At 37.5% G+C, this 24,161-nt stretch overlaps 1 protein-coding gene across 1 annotated transcript in view; it reads right to left on the bottom strand.

Moving 5' to 3' along the window:
- LOC131065139 (choline monooxygenase, chloroplastic) overlaps positions 1–24,161 on the bottom strand; it is a 201,685-nt gene that overhangs the window by 164,406 nt on the left and 13,118 nt on the right. The window contains exon 2 of the mRNA XM_057999568.2: positions 4,436–4,481. Coding sequence (XP_057855551.2) covers positions 4,436–4,481 — 46 coding nt within the window. The remainder of the gene's footprint in view (positions 1–4,435; positions 4,482–24,161) is intronic.

The following is a 24,161-nucleotide window of genomic DNA, read 5'->3' as shown; positions in this document are numbered from 1 at the left end:
TCTCCCCCTTCTAATTCTGAATTGGAGGATGCCAACTCTTCACTGACTGCTTGGTTCTTGAGATCAATTACAAACTTCCTTTTGTTGCTATCAATGGACAATGTGTTCCTCTTCTAGTTATGATACGCTTTGGCTACCACCAGCCATCCTCTGCCAAGCAACACGTTGTACGCCTTCTTTTGTAACGAAATGACAACAAAGTTCAAAAGAAATTGTTGTGTCGCAATTGTCACCTTTTGTGCCATCAATGTTCCCAGAGGCTTGATGTCGTGTTGACTAGCACCTACCAGGTGGAATGTCAATGGCCACAAGGTCGGCTTTCCAAGAAACTTTTGCGTCTCCTCTAGTAGAGCGTTCACTCTTGATCCTTCATCTACAATTGTGTTCATAAGTTTCCTTCCCATGATCTCCATCTCCATTATAGCCAGCTGCTTCCTAATGTTTACTATCACCAACATGGGATCAGCGGCTTGCTTGCCACCAATACCACCATACTCCTTGGACTCTCTTGTTGCCAGTTGCCACCAATTGTATTGGTAATTGCCACTCTTGGTTATGGCATTGTTTGCAACAGATCTATCACCTTGATGGGAATTGTCATTTGCAATACCTGTTGTACTATGGTTTTTTCAGAATTTGACCGTACGGAGGTGCTAGTTGTTTCATTGGATGTTCTCCTCTCCTCGACCATTGTGTTCTCGATTTCCTCTTTGGCCACTCCAAGTCTTTCCTTCTCTATATGAAGGTCTAGGAATGTTGCCTTCTTAGTCTATGCTTTGGTAATTGCCAAAATCCCCTCGTCTTCTACTTATAACACATTGATAGCCTTTTGTTTTGGATAGTTGATGTCCTCATGGTCGCCCAACCCACACCACTTGCATAGCATACCTCCCTTCTTCTGATTGCTTTGGCACTCCCTGGCGAAGTGACCCCATTTGTTGCACTTAAAGCACTAGATCATGGGTCTCCCCTTGGAATCATATTGGATACGACTTCTCAGCCCACTATTATTGTTACTGTACTGGTTATTATTCCCTATTCAATTTCAATACCCACTAGGAGATTCACTGCTATTGGTGTTTTGTGGTTTCAACGATGTGGGAGAGGTTGACTGTTCCCCTTGGGTGAAGAGCACTTGTGTGCTCCTTGTTTTCGGATTGTAAGGGCATTCCTTAATGGAATGTCCCATTGCTTGATAGATGTTACAAAACAACTCTTCAGACAATTTACTTTTGTGTGGCCTTCTAACTTACAATTGGTGCACTACAATTCATTGGTCTCCTTTGTGTTCTCCTCCTCAGCCTTGAGTTTTTGCACTGTCTTTGACTCACCATCACTATTGCTTTCCTCTGTGCTCTCATAGTCGCTTGCCTTTTTCTTTCCCTATGTGGATGTCTTATTCTCACTCTCAATGTCCATCACCCAATTGTAGGCATTGTCGTGCATCCATTGCACCCTGGTTAGCTTCCTCATCGTTCCTAGACTCTCTCCTCCCCCGGGTCTTTGGCTAAATTCTGTAAGAACCCAACTTGGCTCTCCTCTGCTGACTGTTTCTTTTGAATGCAATAGATTTGAATTCGTTTTGGTTTTTGAATGTTTATAGATTTTTTTTGTGTTTTTTTTTTGGTAATAATGAGCAATGAAACAATACTGGAATAAACTCCTATGCTTAAAATAATACTGGAACAATAATATTACTGCTGGAATTAATTTACGAAACTATCAAGGGAATGTTTGTTCTGTTTTATGGCCAATATGCCTGGAAAACAAATTCATTACAATGTAAGATAAAAACCTGATTTTTGCTGTCCCAGTAGTTGAAAAAAATCTGCCAACTGCAAATTTTAATTTTTTTTGAAAAAATTACTGTTCACGCGGTACTGTAGCAATCTGTACGGTGGCACTATTCATGCGGTACTGTTCACGCGGCACTGTAGCAGTCCGTACGGCGGTACTGTAGCGTTTACTGTAGCGCGGGTACTGTAGCAGCAATTGTATTTTGAAATGATTGCTTCAATTCTGATTTTTAATGGCTGCCAAATGAAACTGTAGGTCTGCAATTAATATATATTCGAAAATCTGCATACCCTAGATGTCTTCCCTTCTTTTTAAAGCCCAAATAGAACTCCAGAATGAAGCTCTCCTGAAATGCCAAATTTAGTGGATATTTCACCACCTCAAATGGTTGCAACACTGAAGAATTGTCGCTCTCCAATGGCTGACTGAATCAGAAACCCTTGGCTTCTTCTCCCAAGTTCATAACAAACAAATATCAATTCTCTGGATGGATGATATAAAATGAGCTCTTAAGTCCCTTCTTATTCTTTCTTATGAGAGCTCGAACACTTTCTTGGCCAATGTGGGATTAAAGACATATTCACACATTATAATATTAAAGTGACTTTATTATTATAAAGTTACTTTATAACTTTATAATAACATTAAAATATTTAAATAAATCACTTAAGTCACTTTTAATTAAATTAATTAAATATAAAGTCACCTTTTTTAATTTTATTTTATTTAATGACTTAATAAGAAATTAATTTAATCAATTTCTCCTTATTTCTCCACTTAGCCTTCGGAGAATGTAAAGGCTAAGAACTCCAATGAGATGCTAAAAAGGTGGGGACATTACAAATTCCCCCTATTCTCAGTTCCTCTGATATGGATAGGTTCTCAATGCAGTGCAAACTATTCTCAAGTATCTTGGCAACCTCATTCTCAAGGTTCCCTCCTTCGTTCTCTTCATCACGTATAGACTATATGAAATGGTTGCTCTCCACACACTCAATCCCAAAGTTTTTTTCTTCGTCCTCTTCATCCAATACTAACCATACAGATGGGTTGCTTGTTTCGTCGGCAAGGTCTTCATTTGCTTCATCAAGGAGTGGTAGGTGTCTAGCAATCTCCTCCCACTCACTCGTACAATGTGTGCCTTCCTTGCCAGATGGTTTATGTCTCTCCTGACTACGACTCCTATCAACACTTCTACTTTTACTTCTTGGTGGGCTTTTCGATTCCTCAATGCCTCTCTGCAATAGTCATTGTCACTCACTTTACTCTCTCAACCAAAGAGATCTTCTTAATGATCCCTCTCCCTCTTCTTGATGCTTGCAGTATGTGTTTGATCTTTGTTTGGCCACAGGAGTATTAATTGTCGGAGGTACGACATCTACTTGTGTCATTTTCTTCTTCTTCTCTCCAATTCCTTTCCTTGTACCTTTCTAAAATTTGTTGTATGTGATTCTCTTCGTCCCTTTCTTCCCTAAGTTCTTGAAGGGCAATAAAGTTTTGTGCCAACAACCTTAGTAGTCTTCAAAGGAGATGGTCAACTTCGTCATTCACTGTGAGGTTATCTCGGATGGCACTCTCAAGGACCTCTCATAGTTTGAACGTACGAGTTGATGGATACTTCCCACAAGTACACCAAGTCTTGCGTCAATTCGTCTTTTGTCATGTACTCTTCTTCTTCAATTCCAGTTCTTCTACTAGTCAGCCCATTACATTGCCATAATGCCTGCCATCGGGATCTGAGAATTATATTTTCCAGATTCGTATCGGCAATGATGCCAAATGTTTACTTGGGTAAGACTATGCTATTTAACATACAAAGTAAACGGAAATGTAACTATGGAACATAAAATGTCAGTTAATAGAAAATACCAAGTACAATATAACTTCAAAATGATAAGAGCTTATCTTCCAATATGCAATGTGTACATGACAATGATAACGAGTCCCCAACTCATTCAAAATGAGTACATATATAGTGGTCCACGGTTGGTTAAGATTACCAAACGTTGGGAACTATCAAGTAGCAACTACTCATTGGGGACAATAAACACAATTACATAACATAGCTGATCTACACTTTTTATACCTTCGGCTAGCTAATATTTATTTATAAAATAACTCAGCACATCCTGCAGACTACACAATCTACAACAATACTAAAGTATCAAATTTACTTTAGACCAAGGATTTACCTACATAAAAGATTTTGTCTATAATATCAAACTAGCTTACACAATTATGCTTTTCTATTATTTGGGAAGTCCTCTACCAAATGAGCATGCATCATCTTTCTTTAGTAGTACAAAAATAAATCATATATGTAGATCTTAATAGTTTTAGTGCAAAGAAGTTAACTAAAACAATAAATATAAAATAATCAATTACTGCTTGGTAAAAAATTAGCAAATATTTAAGTGGGTCAAATGTAAGTTCAATGACTAGAACTCAAAATCTTAAGTAAAATAAAATAAACAATAGAGTAGCTACAAGCATAAAAGAAATTAACAAAGAAAGTGTTTGTAAAATATACCATGAAGATAATAAATAAATCACAAGGAGATTAAATTCTACAATTTTCTAAATGGCATTGCCTTAAAGTTACATAAATGAAATTGAAGTATAAAGATTAAGAATACACCTGCCGGTGAAAAAATCATGTGGATTCTCAACCTGTCCAAGAACGCCTGAGCTGCCATCATACCACAGGAATTTTCTGAGTTATTCAACAGCCTAAACATATAAGGTCTTCTAAATCTAGTTTCCATCCAAGGCATTAACAAAATATTGTATGCTCATATAGTATGTTTTTTAAGATTATTCAATTTTATATCCATTTAACATGAATGTATCCATAAACATTTAAAAGAAAAATGTAAGAATGAAACCTCTGAACTGTTTTCGTAACATTTGAAAATCTTGAAGCTTCAAAAATTTCAAAAAAATTATCTCTAAAAGTGAGGTGTACATCAGGTATATTCATTGCTATGATTTTGATGTAGTTATGATGCTAATGACTCCCTTTGATATTTGTTTTCGTCAGAAAAAATCTCTACAAGCTGTTACACCTCTGAAAACTTTCAACTGAAATGCAATTTTTTCATGATTAGGGCCAACCTAGCCTTGTCTGTCCCCAACCTGCATTGTGAAAACACATTTATGTATATATGAGGTTAAGTCTTGCTATCACTCTTCTTCTCATTTGACAAGCAACATCTTCAACGGCAGATTTCAGACTTGTTGAAAGTTAAAAGCAACAAGCAGAGAGCAAAATACATGGAGCAACAGTTCCCAAAATTTCAGGTAACAGCAGAGTGAAGCTGTTTATTCAAGTTTTCCTCGTGAATAAAGAAGCAGAAGAGCAGAAAAATCTTGGAGCAGCAGCTTCAGCCGGTATTTTGCCAGACATGGTGTCTAAATCAGATGACTAAGAATGAGAGCATTCAAATCTCCTGCAAGGACACCCAAGGTGCATGCTTGGCATGGTTCTGCCATCTCAAAGTTCCACTTCAGATCTTAACGATGGCATTGCCAGTGCAAAACTCCACCCAGGGCATCCAAAAGTGGCAATAATCCCATTGACATGTGCCAGGCTTGGTCGAGCCATCATGAATGTCTGCTTTCATCACAAACATGACAAAAATAGTGGAAATTTCCACCATGGAAAAAGCATTTCAGAGTTTCACCTTGCTAGATCGATGAAGATTTGTGCCTGGCAGAGACATGTTGAAGTTCCATCCTTAAGTTTTACTTTGCATTTTAGAAGATGGCTAAATCACTTGAAATTTCTGCCTTGGATTGGAAGCTGGTTAAGTCACTTCAATCTCCACCCAAAACAAATTCATAAAAAGGTGATGCTAAATCGAAGAAAGCTGGTCAATTGGGTTCAAAGTGATGCCACAACTATAGAAAGCAAAAATCAGAACTAAAACTTAAAGATTTCTCTCTATAGATACAAGCCATTCACCATAGGGTTATCAAAAAAATGTAATGTTTCTATAATGGTCATCTTAGTTAGTTGTCTTTCGTGTTTCTATTCTCATCTGGTAAATCTCTATTCAAGGAGTTTAGTCTCCTTTGTGAATACATCGATTTATAATAACATGGTATCAAAGCGGGTCTGGGTCTAACTCTTCACAAGAGGCCCAAGGTTATGAGGGTGTGTGGAAATTCTTTTTCCAAAAAAAAAAATTTTTTAAAATTGTGGGTTAGGTTTTTGAAGATCATCATGGTAGGTTCTGAGATTTTCATGGTCCGTTTTGGTTTGTTTTGTGCCTAACGAGAGTTGTATTCCTCACTCATGGGTCAAAAGCATTTTTGAGGTTGTGGTTTTTTTTTTTTCTCCCCCGCACAAGCAACTTCTATCTTTCTCCACATTCTGTGACAGATCGAAGTTGTCGGCTCTTCCTTTTTCACATGTCTAAAGGAGTTTTTTTGCAGCAATATTCTCCTTGTGTGCAATCTCCATTTGTGGGTATTTTCATGCAACCGACTTCTATTCCTTTCTCACTTGCGAAGATGCTATTCTTCTACGAAAATCGCGAGTATTCTGGGTTTCTTTGCTTCCGTGTGACTAGTTTGTAAATTTTTTTCTGCACGTTTTTGTCAGAGATTGCAACTTCTAGTGCTTTTGATGATTTTAAAAAATCGGGAGCTAGTGTATTTTGCATGTGATCTAGGGTTTTTTTTATTCTGTGATTCTAAGGTTTTTTTCACAATTTTTCAGTGTTCCACAGGGAAGCGTCCCCCCCCCTTTCTGGGCGCGTCCCCCCGTCAGAAACGTCTCGGGGACGGGGGGACGGGGACGCGATGTCCCCCGCCGTCCCGCCACCACCACCCAATCGTCGTCGGGACGCGGAGACGTCTCTGCATCTCCGCATCTCTCAGGGAGACAGGGAGACGTGGAGACGTCTCATGGGAGACGTTTGGGCGTCTTCTTGGGAGACATCTGGGCATCTCCCCGTCTCTCGAGAGACGCCCAGACGTCTCTCGAGGGACGGGGAGACGCCCAGGCGTCTCCTGCGTTCCCACGTCAAAGCTAACCAAAAAAAGCAGTTTTTAAAAAACATGTGACTTTTGGGGGGGTTAAAGGGTAACCCTAATTGGACGTGGGCCAATAGAAAAATAACACCTGACGCCTTTAGAAAATAATAAAAGTATTTTTGGCCTCGCGGGGCACTGCCCCTCGACCCCGCCCTGTATCGCGACAGGGAATGCGCAAGGGGCGCTGCCCCCAAACTCCTATTGAAAAATGTAGGGGGAAACCGCGCCGATAGAAGTAGGGAAAATTTAACCTTCGAGTCTGATTAGGCTCCATATAACAACACAATTAGCATTGAAGAAATCTTGGTATTTAGATTTAGTATTTCAAATTTCCTATAGTCTCATTTGAAATGTAATTCTTATACTGTAATACTATCATACATCTTTTCAAAACTAGTTTTTCAAGTACTATATGTATATGTATAACTATATCAGCACCACCACCCCACCACCCCCCGCCGCTGTCCCCCCGTCGTCCCCAAACTTAGGCCCTTTGTCCCCCCGTCCCGGAAACGCGTCCCCGTGTCCCCCCCGTCCCCCCGTCCCCAACGCTCGTGGAACACTGCAATTTTTTGATTAAATTGTGGGTATGTTTTCTTGCGCCAGCTGTGATGGGATATTTTACCATGCGACATCTGGTGTTTTGTCGCGTGAAGGTTTCTATGATGAGTTGTTTTGTTTGCCACAGCTGCAACCTGTTTTCCGCAATGCGAGGATGTTGGTGTTTTCTAGTGTTTTGCACAATTTATATAAAAAATCGTGGGTTCTTTCTCTGTCGAAAGGTTTTCTGATTTTTTCTGTTGATTTTCCCAAGTTTTATTGGATGTATTTCAATGTATATATCTGATTCAATCTGATACTTGCATTCTTGGAATTCTATGTGTTCTCAAATTGAATAACATTATACTATATATATTCCTTTGGAGAGGCATGTCCTTGAACGGACATGTCTCTCCTTTAATTATAATAATTTAATCAATATTATAATGTTTCATCAATCAATTATTAATTTAGAATAATATAATAGATTAATATTGAATATTAAATTTTATATGATTAATAATAATATAATAATATAGCATAATAATATATTATTATTAATCAACATATATTATATGTATTCTAAATGATCATTCGACTGAAGCTACAAACATTAACACTCCCTCTTAGCTAGGGAGGATGATCAAACATAATGTGTAGTGATCTCCCATGTCAACACTTATGGCCCTCACCATAGCTACACAAAACATAATTAACACTTCCTCTCAGCTAGGGAAGATAAAATCAATGCAAATGCATTAAGTCTAGATTAATTATGGAATAGAGAAAATATTATCTCACTATGATATCAGGAAGTATGGTATAAACAAGAATATCAAGGCACATGATATTCACCATAACTCAAAAATATCATCTCATGATATTGGGAGTATTTGCATCAACCATATGATGCTCATCACAGGGGACCATAGTCTCAAGATGTGAATTTGCCTCCGTCAGCGATTCTATTCACAAGATCTTGCGTGGATTGCCTCTGGCGGCAATTCTATCCATAAGCTCTTGTGTGGATTGCCTCAGTTGGTGATTCTATCCATGAGTTCTCACGTGAATTGCCTCAGTCGACGATTCTATCCACAAGCTCTTACATGGATTGCCTCAGTCGGCAATTCTATCCATGAGCTCTCACATGGATTGCCTCAGTCGGCGATTCTATCCACAAGGTCTTATGTGGATTGCCTCAGTCGGCAATTCTATCCATGAGCTCTCACGTGGATTGCCTCAGTTGGCGATTCTATCCGCAAGCTCTTATCAGTTTGCCTTTGCAGATGCGAAGACCAAGCAATTATATCTTCTACGTTCACCACATGTATCGTATGTAATTTTATTCAACAAGGGTGGTGGATATATATCATTTGTCTTCATTGGATCGTGCCTCCACAGGGGGTCGCAATCCTATGTGGAACCCTGTGGTTCCACATAGGGTCATGACCCCTGTGTGGAGCCACGATCCTTCTACACTAGCGGGATTACTTAAACCAAACATAACAATAACAAACTAGTATGTTAGTTTAATACTAAATTAAATCGCAAGTATAAAATCGAATTTTCTGGGCACTAAAACAGATTACGATTTTAGAGTTACGACTAAGACTAAATTTAACACTCCCTCTTAGTCTTAGGAGTATAGACCTAAAACTTAATTTAGCTCAACACTAATCTCATGATAATTACATCACCTAGGTGTGAAGAATCAGCCTGTGATTCTAAGGATATATTCACTTTGATATCCATGTTTTAACTATTAGCCTGTGATACTAAGGATATACTCACTTTGATATCCCTGTTATAAGTATCAGCCTATGATCCTAAGGATATACTCACTTTGATATCCCTGTTATAAGTATCAGCCTGTGATACTAAGGATATACTCACTTTGATATCCCTGTTATAGTATGTGCACTGACATTAATCCACTTACATAATGTCTAGTAATAACTTATCATATTACTGATATTCAAATTGTCTGATTTTCAGTTTATATGATCTTCCAAACATTTATAAGATCGTCACCTTACAATGTTAAAATACAAGTGTTCATTAACTAAAGAATCGTCATCCTTTAGGAATGAACACAGGGAAAGGTTACATAATTCATATACTCAAGTTTATGACCAAGAAGTTTACATAATTTTAGACATCAATTACATTTTAACCATACCAAGATACCTCCTGAAGTGATCAATTTTCACTCTTGCTAGGGGTTTGGTGAGAATGTCAGCTGTCTGATCTCCTGTATTGACATATTCCAGTCTTATTACCTTTCTCTCTGTCATGTCTCTTACATAGTGATATGGGATCTCAATGTGCTTGGATCTTGTTAACTCCAGAAATTGCAACCCTTTCTCAAGCACCTAAACACTCAAGATCTCTGAAGAACATGGGATCAGTCAAAGGCGTGGGTAACCTATAGCTAGACTGAACCTCCGGATTATAGGCCGGTTCCTATGTGATATAGCACCTAAAATTCTTTATATTGTAACTAAATGGAGGGAAAAGAGAAAGATTAACATAACTCTTAAAGAACTTAATAATCATTAAAAAGGTGACACACCAAAAGCTAAATGGGACAACACATCCTTTAACACAGATTGAACCTACAGTTACTCATATAATGATACAATATCTGATAAAACCCTCAACACATAAATATTTCAAAGGAAGATCAGCAATCAGAATAATATTTAAAGGACATTAATCACAATAAATATATTTAGAAATTTATTCAACCCCTGACCTGTGAAGAGAAATCTTAGTCACAAAGATGCCAAAATGAGACAAACTTAAAAGGTTTCAGAGAAGAAACACAGAAAAGAATAATCAATCACCAATCTGCATACAAGTGTGACCCCAGAAATAGATCGAAAATGCTGTATAAAAGCTCTCAAAGGCTCTAATAACGCATACCCCAAAATCTGATACAATACTTGGAACGAAATAGCACACTTTCTCCAGAAAGTACAAAGTCTCCTTTTTTTTTTACTCCCAAATTTTTTGCATCCTCCTTCCAAGAAAATAAGGAAGAGAATAAGTAGGCTCAATCTCCCACCAAAAAACCCCAAGAAAAGAGGAACTAAATCCTGAATAAAGGGGTCGAATTTAGTAAAAGGCCTAAAAAGAAGGACCTCAAACTTATCAACAACCTATTCAAAATCAAGGAAAAGTCTCCTTTTTTACTTTGAAAACAGAAATCCCTCAAAAGATGACTCAAAAGACTCAAAAGGTATCCTATCTATATGAAACTCTTCTCCTCATAAATACATATGATGATAACTTAAATTAACTCCAAGATGTCTTCTTAACCTCTTTGATAAAGTCTTTCCACTTGGCATGAACATTTCGCCACATCTCCATATTTGATGCTCCACCACTTGACTAGGTCTTTATATTTAAATGACCTCAACTTGCATTTAAATAATATCATTTATTAAAAATGATTAATAAATCACTTTTATAAAGATTTACAATTTTGATTTAAAATGCAAAAATTAAAATAGACCCTAAGCTTATAAAAAAAAAAAGAACTTAAAGTGGCGGCTATGATAGGATGAATAATGCTTTTAATAAAGCAAGGCCAAGTTTTATTGAACTTTTAGGGTTTGAACCCTAAAATGAATGTAAAGACATTCATTTCTCACTTTATTTCGAAGGCTTCTTGGAGAAGCGCCGTCATATTGCTGGAAACCCTAGCGGCCATCTGGAAATTTCGCTAGGAGTGTTGTTGACAGGTTTCGTGGAGCCTTCTGTGCGCACGAATATGTTCTTTACTGCATTATATTTCCAAGGTTCGTTTCTTCATTCTGTCATGGCCGCCATTTTAAATTCTCTTATTGTTTCCACTTGTTTTCTGACTCTCCTTGAAGCTTCTTTTTTTTTTTTTTGCTTATGGCGCGACTTCTAATGCATCTTCATTATCTATCCGCAGCCTCTTGTTTTTAGTGTCAAGTTTATGGCTCTGCAGTTTATCCCTTAGCAATATTGACTGCAAAATTTGCCTTTCTTTTGATTTTCCTTCAGCACAATTATTTTTATACCAATTACTGTATGTATCCGAATCATTGAATGGACATATAAACTCCTCCTTCAGAGAATCTGCTTTTTCGCTTCCCAGGATAATGTACAATCTCAGATGAATCAATATTTATAGACATGTTTTCATTTATTCCACGATCAGAAAACTTGCTGGGAGATGCTCCATTGCCAATTTTTTGAAGTTAGACCAACCTGGGCATTGGAGTTTGAAGCTTTTCTGAAACCCATGATTATAGTTTATTCCAGTTTGAGCTGGCTGAAGTTCACTGTACTGTCACCTTGCGACTGCACAGGCTGCATACAAGGTGTAATCCCCTCTAAAACATGCATACTATGGTTGTTATTGGGCCAAAAGCTAAACTGAAACATGCTGTCCTGTATGTTGGTGTCTTCAATTCTCAAAGGAACCCCTTCTGATTGTGAATTTGATGAAAAATAGGCTGAAATATGGCTGCCCCTTTTCTTTCTCGTAACTCCCATAATTTTCTAGGATTTGGTCTAAAACCTGTTGAGCGTCTCTCAATTTTCTTGAAAAGGCACGCATTGTATAACTCCATTTGAAATGACAGATTTTCTGAATCTGTTAAAAGCACAATAAAGGTTCTACATTTGCTATTCCTTGATCTTGATATTCTTGCAAATAGTGCATTTTTTCATTTTCTGAATCAAATATGCAACACTCCATTATTCACACTTGCATTCATATGTCATGAATTTTGCAAAAATCTGTAAAATGCAATATAGATTTCATGTTGTTCATATTGCCTATCTTTTGATGAGCTGGGCTCAACCCTTGTGGGAGCCACATTTCACTCCACTCATTCCAATTTAAGTTATGGCTGCACCTGTAGCTGCATATGAAACAAACAGATTAGAAATAAAATATTTTAAGATGCATGATCATTTTCTTCTCTCTTTTCGCTTGTCAGGAGTGACTTTTAGCTTGCCTGATACATGTAAAAGACAGTTTATACATTAGTGGGTGGATATGTACATAGGATTAGAGACTGTTTATTGCTTAGAGCTCAGCTCTAACCATTGCAATTCCTTCGGATGCAAGATATGAAGATTGAAAGCTGCAGAAGACACAAGACAAGCAAACTGGAGCTGAAAATTTCACAGACGAGAGACCCAAACCAGCCTTCAGGCAATAACTAGTCTCCCTTCCTATATATGTATCTTATATTTCTTTCCAACCCATTCTTGTGTATATTGCATTTTATGCATATGAGACAAGCTAAATCTCACGGCTTGTGTGAGATAGATTTTAACTTTGAATCAATAAAGACTTCTTTTCAGCAATTTTGTATAATCTTTTCAATATTGTCTACATTTGTATAAATGCAATAGTCCATTACTGAAAATAAAAGCTTCTTGATTCTTATGTTTATACACCTGAATGCAATGTGGAAAAAACTAAAATTAAATGCACCTCACATTTTTCTCTTTTAAAACTAATGGCGATAAGCTCAACTTGATTTGGGCTGTAAGCAAAAGAAAAGGGTAACATTTCTGGCGACCTCTGCTAGATGTTTGCCTGCTAAACATTTGACCAGTTGCCTTTGTTACCACCATTGGGCGCGGAGTCTGAAAAATATGCATTCCTAGGACCTAAGGAAAACAGGAAAACTGCCTAGGAAAGAAAAAGAAAAAAAAACTGATATGCTTGGATAGCACTTAGGGAAAATTAAACTAGTATGCAAATGCATTTATTATAAGCATGAAACCTCACCTAATCTATACAAGACAAGGCTAATTGATCATACCTCAAAACAATGTTTGAGGTGTATACCGTTGACTGGTATTGGTAGCACATTCTCTTCCAGATTTGATAATTGATACGCATTGTGCTCCTTGCATTCTGTAATCATGAACGGTCCACTCCACATATGATCAAATTTCGAATGATGACCAGGTCTGCTTTTAAGCACATCCCATCGTAAAACCAGGTCCCCTTCCTTGAACAGCTTTGGAGTTGACTTCTTATCAAAAAACCTTTTTATTTGCAGCTGATGACACTCCATCTGCTGCATCGCTTTACTCCTGGTTTCTTCTAACTCCATTAACTGAGAATACCTTATTTCCATAGGTTCCCCTTCTTCAAATAACATCAGTTGACTTGCCATATCCAACGTAGGCAATTCTGTAGAGATAGTGTTGACGTGTATTTTGTACACCATCATACACAGAATAAAATACCTAAGGGTATCTTATCCTCTCTTGAGAAAATAGTCTCTAACTGCTGAAGATTCGCATAAAGGATCAGTTAGGTAGACTCCAAGGTTCCTTTTGGTAGGGTCTCTACATGTGGATAAGCTCGCCGTGGTATGATGTGATTTGCTGGAATCACAAGGGGACTTACATTTGGTGATTGAACTTCCGATCTACTTTGCTAGAACACAAGCTCTGACTAACTTAGATTTTAAAAAAATGAAAAAAGGATAAGGGCGAAGAGAGGATCTAATCCTAATACTAAGAATGTAAGAGCAATGATTTGATTTTTGATGAAACTCTAACTAGGTCTTGTTTTGACATCAATGGAACATCTACACAAGGCTAGTGCGATCTTCTAAGGGGAGCTTTATGATGTTCAAATTATCACCGCAGGCATAGACACCATCAAGTTGATGCATATCAATGAAGAAGCGACAAATTGAAATTGAGCTTAAGCCGAACGATTCCAGTTGACTACACAAGGCAAGTCTGCAATCAACAAATTGCTAGTAGTATGGATATACGAATTCCATCATCAATCAATCACATTTCCTCCATTCATCTAATTATCTACCATCTAAGATTGAAGACTCAACAAGAAACCATGCAAATTGCAAGAAACGACACACTTCACCATTACTTCAATGAAAATGGAGTTTGTTTACAATCAATGGCAACAATTTCTTGCCTTGTCCTCCTATTCTATTCTAATTACTATTCTATCAACTATATTCTAACTCTTCCAACTATTTACATGCTATCTCTAACTTATTGCTAATTAGCCTTTACAAATGAAATGCCTGGGCTTATATAGTGCCCACAATACAATTCGATGGCTTAGATTAATTCAAGATCAATGGCCAAGATTTTACAATGAAAACCCTAATTAGGGTTTGTTACAACCATTACATAACATTTAATGCTTGACCAATGATAAAATTGTATTGCTTGGACACATGTCCTCTCTGGAAAAATCGACCAATGGATAGCCAGGGTAGGTACATCGGAGTTTGTGTCACCTTCCATGAGTTAAGTATATTGAATCTGGACATGCTGAGATGGACCTCATTGATTGGAGACGTGATGACTAGGATGCCACCTCATTTGACACTTGTAACTTGGTAGATATTCAACTTGATGTTGTTGAGAAGCCTCCTTTAATTAATTCATCTGGAACTTTTTGCTTCTTCAACGAGCCCTTGTTCTAACTCCTTGCGTCCTTGATGTGCAGGAAGATGATGTACCTCGCCTTGGAACGCTGGATTGAAAGAGGTCGCCCTTGTCCTGGCTTGATCGTCCTGGCGAAGACCGTCCTTGATCCGGCTTGATTTTCCTTGAAGAGATCTCCATTTGATGCCTACACAACATTTCAAAATTAGTACCATGATTTTGCAATGAATACATAACATAAATTAGAGAGCAAATTTTAGGAAACTTAATGATAAGTCCTTTATTAATCAATTCCTAAAAACGACTATTGAGCTATGAATTCAAAATTTCAAAATTTCAAAATCTAAGCTATGACGATCAAAAACTAAAACAATAAAACAAATATCGCCATACCTCAGTAGAGAGCTAACTCTAAAATGCAAAATGAGGAAAATCGCCTAGGCAAAATTTGAAATTAGATGACTTTGACGTGATCTCTAATGATAAGGAACGTCCTCTTTGAGTTAGCAACTTCGCCATCTTTGGTATGTCCTTGACGTAGTCTTTGGCAAGTTCGCCTAAATAGAGACTAAGATTCACACTCCTTAGATGATATTAGCGCCTCCTAGCTTGAAATGAAATTCGCACCACCAAACACAATTCGCACTTTCCTTTGTCTTCCTCAAATCGCATGTAAAATGATGAAATGATAATGTAAAAATGACGATCTTCACCTTCCCCCTTTATAAGCGCTTATCACCAATTACCTTAAGGCCGACTTGTGTAAAATAAGGCAATTTAAAACGATTTTTAATAAATAACAAGGCCGACTTTTGTAAACCAAGCGCTCTTTTTGATTTTCTATTAATTAATAAATAATTAATTAAATGCCTTTGTCATTTAAATTGATTAATTCGATTTTTTACAAGGCAAAATAATTAATAAATATCAAGCGCAATATTTAAATGCCATTTAATTGAATTTTCAAAACTTATCGAATTTTAGCATTTAAATAAATTCAAAAATGTGCTTGAGCGCCAAAAATTAAAAAAAAATGGGAAGATTCAAACCTCATCGCCCTGGTCCCTGACTGAGGGACAGGAGCGATCCATCAATTTGGTCATGATTCTTGCAATTTTAACGTTCAAAGTCTTGATCTCCACGTTGAATTTGCCATTTTCGCTAGGATCTTCGAACTTGAGTATCTTGCTTGTGTGAATGAATGTCCTTTATGACCATTATCGCTCTGATCCCTTGGAGAGGGACAGGAGCGATCCATGTGTTTTCTCCATGATCTTGCGTCTTCGAACTTCAATCTTTGTTGTGAAGGGTAAACGATGTTATTCTTTCATTCCTTTCTCGTTTCACTTGAATTCCACAAGGCATCTTGATGTTTAGAGGATCATCGCCCTTGTCCCTTAGAGAGGGACAGGAGCGATCCTTGTCTTCTAGCTTGAAACTCATCGTTTTTGATTCTAACTTCTCCTTTATTACCTTTCAAAAAACGTTTCAAACCTTGTGCGACTTTACTTTGACGTGGTCTTCAAAGAATTATAAGTGTTTTGGCAAATATCGCCCTGGTCCCTTGGAGAGGGACAGGAGCGATCCATGTGTCCTGGCCCAAATTTGTAAACATTTGATCTTCGTTCTTCATTCATTGTCTTCCAAAGGACGTCCTTGACCATGCCTATCTTTGCCTTGTCTTGGTTTTGACGGAACATAAGTGTTTTAATAAAAATCGCTTTGGTCCTTGTCCAAAGGACAGGAGCGATATAGGCTCCTTGGCTCAATTGATAACATTTTGACGTCAAAAACCTTTGTATATCATCTTCAAAAGACATCCTAGACCTTGTATGACCCCGCAAAACCTTGACTTAACGTGATTTTTGAGAGATTTGGCCAATATGATCAATATCGCTCTGGTCCCTTCCTGAGGGACAGGAGCGAACTTCAAGTTTTTGAGCTTGTCCTTGCTTCCATCAACTTGCCATCACTTTCATCGCGTAGAATGAAGTCCCTTTGATCCCCTTGGATACTTGATGTTTGATAAACTTTCAAAATTTAGAGCCTCATGAGGATTTCGCTCTGGTCCCTTGGAGAGGGACAGGAGCGAACCTAGGTTTTTAAGTGCAAATCCTTCATTTTGGCGATCCTTGTAACTTTGTGCTTGATTGAGACGCTTCGAAATGTCCTTGCCACCTCTCACCTTGACTTGGAGTGGTTTGAATTTGAGGAAAAGGCAACATAACTAAGATATCGCCCTGGTCCCTTGGAGAGGGACAGGAGCGAATTTGTACTTGTAGTCTCCATCACACTTCGCCAACTTCCAAATTTATCTTCAACGGTCTCGTAATGTTCCCTTTCATTCATCCATGCCTTGGAATTCATTGTAACTTGGCAAGAAATTTGTCTAAAACAAAAATCGCTCTGGTCCCTACCTGAGGGACAGGAGCGAACTTGGGCATTTGGGTCCCTTGTTGACGTTTGATAATCTTCAATTTGTCTTCAATGGGTTCAATTCATCTCCTTTCTTGCCTTCAAACATAAAACTTGCTTGATCTTTGCCCAGATCGTACCTTATGAAGAATTTCGCTCTGGTCCTTCAATGAGGGACAGGAGCGAATTTGACCTTCTAGGCAAAAACTTCATCATTTCATTGTTTTTGATCAAGTCTGGATGCTCTATCATGCTCATTTCGTCCTTCACCATGCCTTTGATGTCTCAATTCGTCCAAACAAGGTCAGGAATGGCTCAAATAAGTATTTTCGCTCTGGTCCCTTGGTGAGGGACAGGAGCGATTCGCCTTGGTCCTCCTGGGAGGGACAGGAGCGAAATTTGACTTTTCGAACTCTCTATCAGGATAATTTTTATGGAATATAACATTTCCTTCTATGTTTCTTCTTTCTTATACTTTAAGTTATATTCCATATATACTTTCAGGATGTTTGAGAGTGGTTTCAGACCTCCAGGAGTTATATTGCAAAATCTAGTTTTTGGAGGTTTTTTTTTTTAGTTTCCAGACTTAGTCAAATTCAGGATCAGGACATTCCAGACTTAGCCAAATTTCAGGATCAGGACTTTCAGACTTAGCCAAATTTCAGGATCAAGACATCACTCAAGCCGGACTTGCTATCCATGTGATCCCCTGGGCGACACTCAAAATGCAAAGGCCAGCTAACAAAACCCTAAAGGACCTAGAAAACAAACCCTAAAAAGCAAAAAACATGGGTCCCCATTTGCAATGGGGCGATGTGTGAAAACGTCACAACAGATAGGTAACCGTGACTCTTTGCCATATACTAGAACATACGGCGAATTCCCAATAGCTTGCTTTGGGGTTATCCGATCAATCCACAATGCAGTTTTTAGTTTAGAGTGCCAATCCCTTTGATTATCCTGTAATGTTCGTTTGATTATTCTGATTAGGTTCTTATTTGAGGATTCTGCTAAACCATTACCCTGAGGGTAGTAGTTAGAAGAAGTACTTAGGTATATTCCATTTTTCAAAGCCCAATCAGAAACCCTTAAACCAACGAATGCCAATGCATTATCTGAAATAAAAGAATCTGGTATACCGAACCTGGTCACAATATCTTCATAAAAGTTTAGGACAGCAGTCTCATTAGCTTCCTTCAAGGCAATTGCTTCTGTTCATCTTGTGAAATAGTCGGTTGCCATCAAAATCCACTTATGTCCAGCACTAGAGGGTGGATATATGGCGCCTATGAAGTCAACTCCCCATCTCATAAAGGGTTGTTCCACTTGAACTGGACGTAGGGGCATTGCTGGTATTCTCTCTTTTCCTGCAAACATGGCGCACTTCACACACTTTCTAGTCCATGCATGGGAGTCTCTAAACAATGTAGGCCAGTAATAACCAGCCCGCATCACTTTCCATGCAGTAGTCCTAGCTGAAAAATGACCTCCAGTGAAACCATCATGAAACTCAGAAAGGATTTTCTCCACCTGATTCTCATCAATACATCTTAAAAGCACTCCATTATGATATTTTCTAAATAACACATCATCTATTAACACATAAGGAATAGATTGCAGCCTATAGTATCTTCTTTTTGCCTTATCTAGACCAGCTGGGCATTCACTAGTTCTAAGGAAATGAGCCATATCTTTTGACCAGCTTGCAGTGTTACCACCATTTTCTGGCATTTGTAGTACCAAAACTGTCTCTGCCTGTTCATTAGCCTTTAAAGCTTCTTCACCACTCAGCTGTTCACAAAGCCCTTTACCCCTGACTAATTTAGTCACTTGAATTTCAACATCATACTCCATTACCTTTGTTATCCAGCCAGCCTGCTTTTCGTTCAAGTCCTTACTTAATAAAAATTCCTTAACACTTGGATGAACTACTCGCAAAAACACCTTGCTATGTGACAGCAAATGTCTGAATTTTTTAAGACTTTTAATAACAGCAAGCACGTGTCTTTCGACAAAAGTATACCTTTGTTCATAGTCTTCAAGACCTTTACTAAAAAAAGCGATTGGCTGTTCCAGTCCTTCTAAGTTCTGTTGTACTAGCATAGCAGAAATGATTTCAAGTCCTCCATATGCGTAAAGAATAAAACCTCTACTGAAATCAGGATTTACCAATACGGGAGCTACTGCTAGAGCTTCTTTAATGTCCTGAAAACTGTTTTTTGCCTCTTTAGTCCAAGTAAAAACAATGTTTTTCTTGAGCATAGTTGTTAGTGGCTTAAGCAATGCTGCAATGTCAGGCAGAAATCTTCTAACAAAATTAATCCGGCCAATGAAACTCTAAAGCCCTTTTTTATGTTGAGGTAAGGGCAATTCCAAAATTGCTGCAACCCGTTCAGGGTCCACTGTGATTCCTTCTTTTGATACCACATAACCAAGTAGCTTACCCTCATGGACAGAAAAAATACACTTCTTGGGATTCAATGAAATACCAAACTCCCGGCAGCGCTCAAAAATCTGCTTCAGATGGTCAATATGATCTGTCACCTTCTTGGAGTAGACGGTAATATCATCAAGGTATACCAAAACAAACTTGTACATTAAATTACTGAAGGCCATTTCCATTGCCTTCTGAAATGTTGCTCTCGCGTTAGACAATCCAAACGGCATTCTTTTGTATGCCATTGTACCCCATTTTGTAGTAAATGTTGTCTTGAATTGGTCTTCTTCCTTCACCAAAATCTGGTTGTATCCAGAATATCCATCCAGCAAGGAAAATCGTTCAGCTCCCGATACATATTGCAAAATCTGTTCCACTGATGGGAGTGGGTAGTTTCAACGAAACTCTATTCAAGTCTCTGAAATCCACACACAGCCTTAACTCTCCATTCTTCTTTCTTACATGAACCAAATTCGCAACCCAACTAGTGTGTTTAATGGGAAAAATTATTTTGCTTTCTATCAGCCTAAAAACCTCCTTTTGCATCAAAGGCTCCAACCTGGGATTAATGGGCCTTTGTTTCTGTCTAACAGGCTTGGCTGTTGGCTCCAACTCTATGGTATGTTGAGCGAGCTGTGGGTCAAAACTTTTCAAATCCCTATATTCCCATGCAAAGATATCGCTGAACTCTTGGAATAGATGAAGAAAAGACTGTTTCTCTTTAGCAGAATTTATTTTACCTATCTTGAGGTTTTTTTCAGGTGCAATTTCCAAGTCTTCATATTGATTATGTTGTACCAGCAGGTTAGCTTTACCTGATTTAACTTGGTCATCCGAATTGAAAGCACTTTCCAAAGTGACTAATCCCTTAGGCAATTTATTATTCTTCAATTGCAGCACTTGATCTCCATATTGCTCGTTATATCTCTACTGGTTTGAACTAGCAAAAACATCCTCTTCAAACAAAAACTGCAATATCTGTTCATCATTTTTGAAAACTTGCCAATTGACATTGTTGTCAGGTACTGAAGGTTTGATAACAATCTTAATGTGCTGCTAGTCACACTTGTATGCAGATTGGTGATTGATTATTCTTTTCTGTGTTTCTTCTCTGAAACCTTTTAAGTTTGTCTCATTTTGGCATCTTTGTGACTAAGATTTCTCTTCACAGGTCAGGGGTTGAATAAATTTCTAAATATATTTATTGTGATTAATGTCCTTTAAATATTATTCTGATTGCTGATCTTCCTTTGAAATATTTATGTGTTGAGGGTTTTATCAGATATTGTATCATTATATGAGTAACTGTAGGTTCAATCTGTGTTAAAGGATGTGTTGTCCCATTTAGCTTTTGGTGTATCACCTTTTTAATGATTATTAAGTTCTTTAAGAGTTATGTTAATCTTTCTCTTTTCCCTCCATTTAGTTACAATATAAAGAATTTTAGGTGCTATATCACATAGGAACCGGCCTATAATCCGGAGGTTCAGTCTAGCTATAGGTTACCCACGCCTTTGACTGATCCCATGTTCTTCAGAGATCTTGAGTGTTTAGGTGCTTGAGAAAGGGTTGCAATTTCTGGAGTTAACAGATCTATCATGGAAAACTGGATTCACTGAAAGTTTAATGCAGCTTTGATTGTCACAATGAATGATGGTAGGCTTCAAACTTTCACCAAACAGTCCTACTATCAATTTCCTCAACCATACGGCTTCCTTAGCTGCCATGGATGCAGCTATATATTCAGCTTATGTGGAGCTCTAAGCTACGGATGATTGTTTTCTACAGATCCAAGATACCATAGCTGATCCCAAGCTGAAACAGCATCCTGAAGTGCTCTTCCTGTCTATCACGCTTCCAGCCCAGTCTGAATCAGAGTATCCATGTAGGTTCAATGCAGTGTGTTCATAATGCAGTTCATAGTCCAAGGTACCTTGAAGATATCTCAATATATGCTTTACTGCAACCAAATGTATTTCTTTGGGTTCAACCATGTGTTGGTTGAGTGCATTTACTGCATAACATATATCAGGTCTGGTATTGACTAGGTACATTAATGATCCAATAATCTGTCTGTATAATGTTGGATCTGCAAATTTGGAATCTGCTATAGCTTCTTTTAGTTTATGTAGGTTTGTTTCCATAGGAGATGACATTGGCTTACAATTCATCATTCCAAATCTCTTCAGAATGTCAATGGTGTATTTACCTTGATTTAGATAAATACCATCTCGTTTTTGCATACTTCTAATCCAAGGAAATAATGGAGTAGACCTAAATCCTTCATCTCAAACTCTGAAGCTAGTTCTTGTTTGCATTTTGCAATGAGATGATCTTCGCATGTAATTAATAAGTCATCTACATATAATATGAGTATCAACATTTTACCTTTGATTATTTTGAAATACAGATTTGGATCAGCAATGTTCTTAGAGAAACCTATCTCTAATAAGTAACTGTCAATTCTTTCGTACCATGCTCTGGGAGCTTGTTTTAATCCATACAGTGCTTTCTCTAACTTGCATACATGTGTTTTAGCATTATTTACCTCATAAGTGTTTCACCTTCAATAGTGAAAATCCCTCTCAATCACTATGATCGAAATTGTCACAAGTTGACTGAACCATCTTCTCCCTCTGAAGCTCAAGTTCTTGTATCAACCTCTTGTCCTCTTTTGAAATGTCAAACTCCCTCTGCATCTGGTCTCAATCATCAATTCGTTTATAAGCATCAATTTATTTCTCCCTTTAATTCAATTTTATTGTGCTTTCATCCTTAAGTTTAAAACATTTCCTTTCATAAGGTGAGCCCATATAAGAAATATCACGCATGAATCATCTCTCATCATAATTCCCTTTGAATGATGTAGAACATTTTCATAATTTTGATCAACACTTTCATTATGATCTGCCACACACAGTCGTTAACAACTTTTGCAATTTACCAAATTTATCCAATCTCTTCGGTGAGATGTTAGAAAAGCTAATTACAAACATTTCCTCCAAGTTATAGCGAGATCCAACGGTTAAAACAAAAGTTATGACATTTTTCCCAAAACTGCTAACCCTAGGTAGGGTTTCAAGTGACCTGCACCAAAGTCGTCATATCTTGCACAAAACTGAATCAAATTTGATGAGATAAACATATTTGAAAACGAGAAACGCAGATCTTTCCATCCATATATTATAGTCCTCATTTTGAGGCCAACCAAGGTCCGTACAATGACATATTTCAGACTGAAAATTCTAAAAAAACTGAATTCTCCAACCCTCTCCAACCTCCAAATTAAACTTCACAGGCCTAAGCTCTGATACCATGTTGATTTTCCCAGGTTTTATTGGATGTATTTTAATGTATATATCTGATTCAATCTGATACTTGCATTCTTGGAATTCTATGTGTTCTCAAATTGAATAACATTATACTATATATATTCCTTTGGAGAGGCATGTCCTTGAACGGACATGTCTCTCCTTTAATTATAATAATTTAATCAATATTATAATGTTTCATCAATCAATTATTAATTTAGAATAATATAATAGATTAATATTGAATATTAAATTTTATATGATTAATAATAATATAATAATATAGCATAATAATATATTATTATTAATCAACATATATTATATGTATTCTAAATGATCATTCGACTGAAGCTACAAACATTAACATTTTCCCACAAAAAATCATGGAAGGGTTTTGTATAGGGTTTTGCATGATTTTTCCTAAAAATTGTGATAATGGGGTTTCACCATTTTTCCACAAAACGAAGGGTTTGTCGATTTTTTGCAAAATCATGGGTGATCTCAACATCAAATCAAGGGTTTCAAGATTTTTTGCACAAAAATCGTACTTTCTTGCAGTTATTTTGGGTCACACCTAGAGTTGTTGGGGCGAATGGCATTCATCTGCAAAAGTTTTTGATGATTTTTTGAAAAAATCATGGCTGTTTTTTTGAAGCAGTGGAGGATTTGCCGATTTTTCTTCAAAATCGTGGTTTCAATTTGAGAAGCTGATCTCGGTGTCTCAAGCTACAGGGAGGGATAGCTTTGTTACCCAATATCAAGTTGGAAGGATTGCGGTTATCTTGGTCATATCCAAACATTTTGCAGAACCAAGGAGGGTCTCAACATTAGGCTCATGTTGCATAGTGTTTTGAAAAGAAGGGGGCAACCTTCTATGCATTTGTGACCAAAAGATTTGCAGATTATATCAAGTGTCTTCTATAGGGTAGTTAGAATAATGACCATTAAGGGAGGGTATTAAAATAATGTAACGTTTCTATAATGGTCATCTTAGTTAGTTGTCTTTCATGTTTCTATTCTCGTCTTGTAAATCTCTATTTAAGGGGTTTAGTCACCTTTGTAAATACATCGATTTATAATAACAAGGGTGTCTATCACAAAAATTTGTCCCTTTTCAGCCTTTTTGCCAATCTATATGCAGAATTTCATTGCCATCACAAGTCATTTTTGAAGGTACAGTAGTGCTG

This window comes from Cryptomeria japonica, chromosome 5, assembly GCF_030272615.1.
Source record: "Cryptomeria japonica chromosome 5, Sugi_1.0, whole genome shotgun sequence".
Lineage (NCBI taxonomy): Eukaryota > Viridiplantae > Streptophyta > Pinopsida > Cupressales > Cupressaceae > Cryptomeria > Cryptomeria japonica.
This window is presented reverse-complemented; position numbering and strand designations above follow the sequence as displayed.